General features: G+C 41.5%; 1 protein-coding gene across 1 annotated transcript; it reads right to left on the bottom strand.

Moving 5' to 3' along the window:
• Positions 1-7,349: 7,349 nt before the first annotated feature.
• On the bottom strand, positions 7,350-9,140 carry LOC132619638 (uncharacterized). Its single transcript, XM_060334482.1, has 2 exons — positions 8,457-9,140; positions 7,350-7,610 (listed from the first exon to the last, which is right to left on the bottom strand). Exons 1-2 carry the CDS (start codon positions 9,138-9,140, stop codon positions 7,350-7,352), a joined length of 945 nt encoding a protein of 314 aa, XP_060190465.1.
• Between the last annotated feature and the right edge of the window lie 1,139 nt (positions 9,141-10,279).

Below are 10,279 nucleotides of genomic sequence, written 5' to 3'. Positions count from 1 at the left end.
GGTAGGAGTAAGGTCTGCGTACATTCTACCCTCTCCAGACCCCACGATGTGGGATTTCACTGGGTTGTTGTTGTTGTTGTTGTTGTTGTAATAATAATGATGATGATGATGATAATAATAATAATAATAATAATAATAATAATAATAATAATAATAATAATAATAATGATGATAATAATAATGATAATAATGAGGTAGTAACGGTAATAATATTAGCTAGTGACTATAATAGGATAATGAAACGCTGCTATTAATAAAAGCTAATAATTGCGGTAAAGTATAAATACTTATTTTTTACATTTCCCAAAATATTGGAGGCGTAAATAAATATTTTGGAGGAAGGCGGGACAAAATTGGGTGTCAAGAACTTGTCTCTCTTTGACTGGTAATGATGAAAGAATTTTCGGGCAAATACGTTGACTTAATAGCTTATTTTGTCCCGACTAAAGGATTTTGGGGGACTAAAGGTAAAGAAAATTTGAGGGGATTATGGCCGAACTCCGGTTTCCGAGTTTCCTACATATCCCGGGTTGTACGGGAATCAGGCCGTGTGTAGTTCTGGAATAACTACGACACCTAAGAATAACGAATCCCGATTGGTGCGAATCTCTGCAAAATATTGTCCCAGTGTCAAATTGTGGTGACACTAGGTATTATGATCGAACACGATAATTATGAAATATGAGTGCGTTGGTATGCAAGCGGAATATTTGGGGTTGGAGACGAGTGTTCGAGGTAGATCTTTGACCCTTGTCGGGAAGTCTGATTATCCTTCCCAATAAATTGCCTCAGTTCGATGCCGAAGAAATAGCTCCACGTTACGCTAAAGCTCCTGCGAAACTTAAACTAGATAAAATAATCTGTAAAAATAAATATCAAAAGTAAAGCGATGTAAAATAAACCCATAAAAAAGCTGAAATGATTTAAATAAATGATAGCCTTAGCTGAGGCTAATGCAAATGAGGTTCTCGGCCGATGATTCATGAGAATGATGCCTTTGGCGATGATTAATGAAAATGGGGCCTCAAATCGGATATGAATATGGGCTATTTAAGCCGAATGATTTATGACAAATGAGGCTTTCTAATCCGGCATAATGACGTTTTCTTTAAAACCCAATGGTTGATGAAACGAGATTTTCAAACCATCATGATTCATGGTGCAGAGCATTTGCAATGAATTTTAAAGCATTTGTGCGGTGCATGTGCGTTTGCAAGCATTTATGCGAAGCGGATGAAAGCATTTGCGCAATGCGTGTGCGGTGCAAAGCCTTTTGAAGGCAGCCATGCAATATATGTGTGGTGCATTGGAAAGCTGTATTGCAATATGCGTGCGGTGTACTTGAAAGCATTTATGCAGAGCATTTGAAGGCAGCGGTGCAATGTATTTGCGGTGCATTTGAAAGCATTCATGCAGAGCATTTGAAAGCAGCAGTGCTATGCGTGTGCAGTGCATTCATGTGCGGTGCGTTCGAAAGTATTTATGCAATGCGTTTGCAGGGCATTTGAAAGTAACAGTGCAATGCATGTGCGGTGCATTTGAGAGCATCTATGTAGTGCGTTTGCAGGGAATTTGAAAGTAATAGTGCAATGCATGTGCGGTGCGTTTGAGAGCATTGATGCAGTGCGTTTGCAGGGCCTTTGAAAGTAATAGTGCAGTGCATGTGCGTTGAATTTGAGAGCATTTATGCAGTGCGTTTGCAGGGCATTTGAAAGTAATAGTGCAATGCATGTGCGGTGCATTTGAGTGCATTGATGCAGGGCATTCGAAAGCAATAGTGCATGTGCAGTGCAGGGCATTTGAAAGAAGTAGTGCATGTGCAGTGCGGGGCGTTTGAAAGCAATAGAGCATGTGCAGTGTTTTTGAAAGCATTTATGCGAAGCATTTGACAGCAATAGAAAATATTTGTGCGTCGATACATTTGGAAAATCATTTGCAAGATTTAAGCATTAATTTATCGCAAGTCTCGAGAGTTATTGACACTTGAGAGGCATAATTGTTATAAGAAAGCTCAAATCGCTCGACGCGCAATCCTTGCAAGGCTGTAAACATTACATATTTCAGCTTCCGCAATTTGTAACTATGCATTCAAAGAAAATTTGTTAGTTAGAGAGGGGGGGGGGGGGGGGGGGGGAGTTGATTCGCGTTGACTTTGAAGATCCGGCCCTTGACACTTCATGCTTCCAATTTGGTCTGGACTTGTAACCTCCGCCTATTTCTAAGTCTTGGCCAACTAATAAAATTATCTAATTAAAAATCATATTATTTCAAAAGAAAATATGCATAGTAAAATATGTATATAGTGATAAATAATTTATGCTGCACTTGGAACTGTGACATATTGTGAAACAAAGCAAATGCCCCTTCTCCGAAGTCTTTCCTTTGTCTGATGACTCTATATCTACTCTTTCATATCTCTCGATGTTGTCTTGCCATAATGCCCTTAAAATTTGTCCCATTTTCTGGCATGGGAGGATGTTGAACTTTTACATGACGAGACCGAGCCTCATATGGGCTGGCTACGTATCCCACTAAGGGAATCAGGTCAAGCGTAGTTCAAATTACAAGCAAAAAATAAGATTAAGGTTTTCTAATAATGTGACCGAAGCCTAAGTAGGCCGCCTACGTATCCCACCACGGGAATCAGGTCAGGCGTAGGTCATGTTACAAACAAAGAAAATTTTAGAGATTTCTATCTTAAGAGACCAAACCTGATATAGGTTTCTTACGTATCCCGCCGAGGGAACGTAGATTCATTACATAGAAATACATTACAAGATATTACATATAAAATAAATGAAAAGCTCCTAGACGTAGTATCTCTTGACGACATCTGCATTGATATCTTTCGGCCACACTTCGCCATCCATTTCTGCTAAAATTAGTGCTCCTCCAATCAGCACTCGATGAACCATGTAAGGCCCTTGCCAGTTAGGTGCAAATTTTCCCTTAGCTTCATCTTGGCATGGGAATATGCGCTTCAATACCAATTGCCTCGGTTTGAACTGTCTCGGTCTTACATTCTTATTGAAAGCTTTGGCCATTCTATTATGATAGAGTTGCCCATGACAAACTGCATTCATCCTCTTTTCATTAATGAGTATCAATTGTTCATATCAATTTTGTATACACTTGGCATCACTCAACTCCGCTTGTTGGATAATTCTTAAAGATGGTATCTCTACCTCTGCAGGTGACACCGACTCTGTCCTATAGACTAAAAGATAAGGCATTGCCCTAGTTGAAGTCCTTACAGTGGTGCGATAACCGAAAAGGGATTATGGAAATTTTTCGTGCCAATGCCTGTAATTATTAATCATCTTCCGCAATATTCTCTTGATGTTTTTGTTCGCTGCTTCAACTGCTCCATTCATCTGAGGTCGGTAAGGAGTGGAATTGCGGTGAGTAATCTTAAATGTTTCGCAAATCTCCCGCATCAGATCACAATTAAGATTAGCTCCATTATCTGTTATAATCGACTCCGGGATTCCGAATCGACAAATGATGTTGTTGCGAACAAAATCTGCCACCACCTTCTTCGTCACTGACTTGTGCGAAGATGTTTCTACCCATTTTGTGAAGTAGTCGATGGCTACAAAAATGAACTTGTGTCCATTTGACGCGGCAGGCTCGATAGGACCAATGACATCCATGCCCCAAGCTGCGAATGGCCATGGAGAGCTCGTCACATTTAATTCATTTGGCGGGACTCGAATCAAATCGCCATGAATCTGACATCGATGACACTTTTGCACAAAACGAATGCAATCTGATTTTATAGTCATCCAGAAATAGCCAACTCGCAGAATTTTCTTAGCCAGAGTAAAACCATTCATATGAGGCCCGATGTACCGCCATGCACTTCCTCAATCAATTTGACCGCTTCTTTGGCATCAACACACCTTAATAGTCCTAAATCTGGAGTCCTCCTATAAAGAATTTCTCTATTTAGGGAAAAGTGGTTTGCTAATCTTCGTAGTGTTCTCTTCTGGACACGGGTTATGACTTCTGGGTAGTTTCCTGCCTTGAGATACCTCTTAATGTCATAATACCAAGGTTCTCCATCAGGCTCTTCATCCACATAGACACAATAAGCCCGCTGATCGTGCACATTCACCTTGATAGGATTTATGTAATTCTTGTCCGGGTGCTGAATTATAGAAGACAAGGTTGCTGAAGCATCAACGAACTCATTTTGGGCCCTTGGAACATGTTTTAATTTCACCTTGATAAATATCTTACACAGATCCTTCACGCAGTGCAGGTACGGGAGTATCTTCACATTCTTAGTGGTCCACTCCCCTTGGGCTTGATGACCCAATAAGTCAGAATCACCTATAACCAATAATTCTTGTATGTTCATATTAACGACCATTCTGAGTCCAAGAATACAAGCCTCGTATTTTGCCATATTGTTGGTGCACGGAAACCTGAGCTTTGCTGAAATTGGATAATGCTGTCCTGACTCCGAAATTAAGACCGCTCCAACGCCGACTCCTTTGGAGTTTACAGCCCCATCAAAGAACATTCTCCACCCTGGATATTCTTCTGCGATATCTTCTACGACAAATAATACCTCTTCACCCGGGAAATAAGTCCTAAGAGGCACGTACTCTTCATCTATGGGATTTCCAGCAAGATGATCGGCTATTGCCTGCCCTTTGACAGCCATTTGGGTAACATATACAATAACAAACTCACTTAGAAAAATTTGCCATTTGGCTAACTTCCCAGTAGGCATAAGCTTCTGAAAGATATACTTAAGTGGATCCATCCTCGAGATGAGATAAGTGGTATATGCAGACAAGTAATGTCTCAACTTTTGTGCAGCCCAAGTTAAGGCACAACAGGTGCGCTCCAAAAAAGTATATCGGGCCTCATAAGGCGTGAACTTATTGCTCAAGTAGTATATTGCTTGCTCCTTCCTTCCAGTTTCATCATGTTGCCCCAACACACATTCAAATGCATTTGCTGATACAAACAAGTACAATAACAAAGGTCTCCCAGCTTCTGGAGGCACCAAAACAAGCGGATTAGACAAATATTCTTTGATTCTCTCAAAGGCTTGTTGGCAATCTTCTGTCCATTTGGTAGAAGCATCTTTCCTCAACAACTTGATTATTGGCTCACATATCACCGTCGATTGTGCTACGAACCGACTAATATAGTTGAGACGACTGAGGAAGCTCATCACGTCCTTTCGACTCTTTGGAGCAGGCAAGTCTTGAATAGCTTTATCTCCGAAGGATCCAATTCTATGCCCCTCCTACTCACGATAAAACCCAACAGCTTCCCAGCAGGAACACCAAATGCACACTTTGCGGTATTTAATTTCAAATTGTATCGCCTCAACCTGTCAAAGAACTTCTTCAAATCCATCAAGTGATCTGAGCTCTTTCGTGACTTGATGATGATATCGTCCACATAGACTTCATTCTCCTTATGGATCATATCATGAAAAATGGTAGTCATTGCTCTCATATAGGTGACACCTACGTTCTTGAGCCCAAACGGCATCACTCGATAATAGTATACTCCCCCAAGGTATGATGAATGCTGTTTTCTCAGCGTCTTCTTCATCCATTAGAATTTGGTGATATCCTGCATAGCAATCAACGAACGACTGCAACTTATGCTTCGCACAGTTATCAATAAGTATGTGAATATTTGGGAGGGGAAATTCATCTTTCAGACTAGCCTTGTTGAGATCCCGATAATCCACGCACACCCTGACTTTGCCATCCTTCTTTGGTACGAGCACGATATTGGCTAGCCAAGTGGGGTACCTCGCAGCTCGAATGACCTTTGCATCAAATTGCTTGGAGACATCTTCCTTAATTTTTAAACTCAAATCCGGTTTAATATTTCTCTTCTTTTGTTTCACTGGCGGACAAGACGGATCAATGGGAAACTTATGTGAAACAATGTCTGTGCTTAGACTGGTCATGTCATCATAAGACTATGCGAACACGTCTATATATTGTCTCAAAAGGTTGATCAATTCTTCCCTTTGTGACGGAGTTAAATAGACGCTGATTCTTGTTTCCCTCACTGTTTCTGAATCTCCCAAGTTTATGGTTTATGTTTCATCCAAATTTGGTTTTGGATTATTCTCAAAATGTTCAAAATCCTTAGTTAACTCTTCAGGTTGCATGTCCTCTTCATATTCTTCAGAGTCTGATTCGGCATTTACTACGGGTCGCTTATTTCATTACGTGTCACATTCACAGTATCAGCAGATTTACTAGTTTGATTGCAAGACTCTCGGAGAACCGGGGGCGGGGTACAAGTCCAATTATTCAAAATATCTCCAGGCTCATCATCCCAAATGGTTAGAGTTTTAGGGCAATCATCCAGGATCACATTGCATTCAGCTTCCTCCTCGGCAATGAATAGATTCTTGAGTCCTTCTACGAGGTTGTCTTCAGCAGCTTCCTCTGATGCCTGGGTGACGGATGCCTTGAAGAATGATTGATTCAGGAGAAGAGCAGGCTTTGGAAATAGAATATCACTTCTTCTTTTGAGACTAGCCAGTGAGATTTCCTCAAGAGTGGGCTCGTATCCAAGACCAAAAGTATCCTTCTGACCGGGTAACTGAATTGGTTCCACTATTCCATCCAGGTTCATTCCAAGACCTTGACCAGGCTTGAAACCATTCTTTAATATTTCCCATGCCACCATCATAAGCACACGTGGAAAATTTACCCGTTCAGTTTGGGTAGTGCACATGGTTTCCTTGATATGAAAGAAAGATCCATCCAGTGTTTCTACACTTTCAATAATAGGAATTGAGCTTTCGGGATAGATTGAATTGCTGCCTTCTCCATGGATCACAATTTCTTGATGATTCTGGATAAATTTCAAACTTTGATGCAGGGTAGAGGGGACTGCACCAGCCATGTGGATCCATGGACTTCCTATCAGCAGATTGTAGCTAGCGAATATATCCATTACTTGGAATTCCACCGTAAACTCCACGGGTCTGATTTCCAAGGCTAAGTCAATCTCTCCCACGACACCTCTTTGAGCTCCATCAAAACTTTTGACTCTCACCTGACTTTCGCGAAGTTTCTCAATATCAATGCCTAAAGCACGGAGAGTAGTGACAGGACATATGTTAACAGCTGAACTCCCATCAATACGTACCTTAGAAATAAACTTACCCCTGAACTTGACTGTGATGTTCAATGCCTTATTGTGCCCCAAACCTTCTGGTGACAGCTCATCGTTATGAAAAGAAACTTTGTGGGCTTCGAGGACTTCTCCAACCATGGCTGAAAATTTCTCGCTGGAAGTCTCAGCTGAGCATAAGCTTCATTCATTACTTTTGCTAAAGCATTCCTATGAGCTTAAGAACTTATCAACAATGCCAATAAAGAAATTTGGGCTAGTGTTTTCTTTAGTTGTTCAACCAGAGAATATTCCTTAGTCGTCATTTTCCTCCAGAATTCTTCAACTTCAGCCTCAGTCACAGCCTTCTTTTGGCCATTTTCTTTGCTTGGTGTTGCTCGTGCTACTTTCTCGGGGGCATAACACCGGCCAGATCTAGTCAATCCAGTAGCAACAATCTCTACAATAAATTTTCCCTTTGCTTTGTCCTTTTCATCAGACTGATAATTCTAGGGAACTGCTTTTGTGTTGAAAGAAGGTGCCCGAGCAACTAAGGCTGTGATCCTAAGCCTTGGAGTGATCACTTCCACTTCAAATGGGGCCCTCATTTGGACCGTGATTACTGGAGCAATAAAGGCTGATGATTAAACCTTTTTCTCTTTTTTAACTGGCACGATAGTCCCTTCCAAATTGCAATGTTCGTCAAGGGTAATCATGTTCACGTTTGCATTACCATGATTAGGTAGAGGATTGTTGTTTATATTTGGAGGAGCTCCTTTGAGCTAGATGACTCTTTCTTTGATTAATGCCTCGACTTTGTCTTTGAGAGTAAGACAATTTTCACTATGATGTCCGGCAACTCCTGAGTGATACGCACAATGTTTATTCCCGTCATACCATACAGGAAGGGGATTAGGAACTCTTCCCTGAATTGGTTGGAGTGTCCCTACGTTTCTCAACCTTTCGTACAACTGTGTTAAGGGTTTGGCTAACGATGTGTAGGTTTTGGTTGGCTTTCTTTCGAAGTTTGGGCGAGGTCTGGGTGCATTTTATGGACATCTTGGTGATTGTTAGTGGGGTTAAGGTGAGTAGGCCGACTGGTATTGTGATAGGCTTTGGTGGGAAGGTGCTCGAGGTGGGTAATATGCTGGCTGGATATAGTAAATAGGATGGGAAGTGGGTGGAGGTTTGTAGTAAGGCTGAGGGGCTTAGGTGTATTGGCTGTAGTATGATGGCTGGGATGAAGGGTATTGGTAGGTTAACATCTGGTTTGGTCTTCGTTCCTGGATGGTCATGAGCACAGACACTCCGTCCCTCTTCTTCTTAGCTGAATCCGATTAAATTGCCTTACTTATTTCTTGCAAGGCCGCCAGATTTGTGACTTTTCCTATCTTGATTCCTTCTTCTATGAAATCTCCCATTTTAATGACTTCAGAATACTTTTGTCCGATGACACTTATCAGTCTTTCATAGTATGTGGCATCTTTTAAAGGCTGTACAAAGAGCGTTGTCATCTCACTTTCCGCCATTGGGGGCTGCACTTTTGCGGCTTTCGCTTTCCAGCGCATATCATACTCTCTGAAAGTTTCTATCGACTTCCTTTCTAACTTCATCAAATAGAATCGGTATGGGACAGTCTCAATGTTGAACCTGAACCTATCCATAAACTCTTGTGCCATCTCTCCCCAACTATGCCATTTCTGCGGGTCTTGGCATGTGTACCAATCGAGCGCTTCTCCCATCAAACACCTTATAAAAAGCTTCATACTGATGGCTTGATCTTTTCCTACTCCCACAAGGTTGTCACAGTACGATCTCAAGTGAGCCCGAGGATTTACTTTTCCATCAAACATATCAAATTTTGGTACTTTATATCCAGTAGGTAACTCGATGTCAGGATGAATACACAGATCCTTGTACTCTAGTCCTTCACATCCCTTGTGGGGTTGGATGCTTCTAACTGCTTCCTTCAGACTGCGAATCTTCTTTGCTACATTCTCATCTGCTTTCGCCCTGGCTTCCCTTTCCATCTCCTCATAAGGGTCAACCTCTGGATGCTTCACTGCTTGCAATTGGGTAGTGAAAGGTTGAGCTTCTGCTACATATACCGGTGGCACATACTGCGTGTTATGGTTAGCGGTGTGTGCCAATGGTTTGTGTTGAGTTTCTTGGTAGTTTTGGGTAAGTGGGGTAGTTTGGACAACTGAAGGCTGAGGAATATAGAGAGTGGTGAAAGGTGGCAGATTGGCTTGTTGTAAGTTAATTTGTTGGGGGTTGGATTGTTGCGGGTCATTTTGTTGCGGGATGTTTTGCTGTGGGTTAGTTTGTTGTGGGATGGTCTGTTGTGAGTTGATTGGTGGTGGGATGGCTTGTTGTGGATTCGATTGTTATGAGATGGTTTGTTGTAGGCTATTTGTTGCGGGATGGGGGTTGAATTGATAGTGTTTGGATTGACTGTGTGATGTGGAGGATTTGAGGAAAAGGACTGAGGGGCAGGCGAGTCAACAGGTGAAAAGGATGGTGGGATTGTCGCACTTGTTCTTTGTTCATGGTGAGGCGTGTTGAGGGTAATGGAGAGGTTGGTAAGATTTTGCAGTCGCTCAATTTCACTTTGCATGTTGGCTATTTGCTGCATCAATTGGGCGATGAGTTCATCATTTCCTCCTCCCGAAGCCTTAGGTTCGTCTCTTGGAACGGTGACAAGTCTCAAGCCAGTCTGTTCGGATGCCCCTGAATAATTCATATCGTTGGATGCTCGTGCTTTTGATCTTGTGAAGTACGGGTGGTCTGCCAGTTCGCAGTTAACACGAATCAACCTTTAGGGGAAATAATTAAAATAAAAGAAAACCTTCAAAAATGAAGAAAACTGTGTCAGTATAGTGCTAATGATTGCTGCTTAAAATAATGCGAACATTGAGAAAATAACGTTGAAAGAAACACATATTGCATAGCAAACAAATCACATAGTAAAAGAGAAATATAGCAAGCATAGCGCGACCTATTATGAACGGAACCTCTTTTGTGCCAGAGGTAAGCCTAACGCCAAATATTCGGGATTATAATAGAGTGATCCAAGACATTTAATTTGAGACACTTGAGTTTGGAAATAAAAAGGCCAAATTTCATTGAATAAAATAAAAGTGAGTACATTAAATAAACCAGAATACAT

Source organism: Lycium barbarum, chromosome 11, assembly GCF_019175385.1.
Source record: "Lycium barbarum isolate Lr01 chromosome 11, ASM1917538v2, whole genome shotgun sequence".
In the NCBI taxonomy this organism is placed as follows: Eukaryota; Viridiplantae; Streptophyta; class Magnoliopsida; order Solanales; family Solanaceae; genus Lycium; species Lycium barbarum.
The sequence above is the reverse complement of the archived record's forward strand: the minus strand, read 5'-3'. Positions and strand labels throughout refer to the sequence as shown.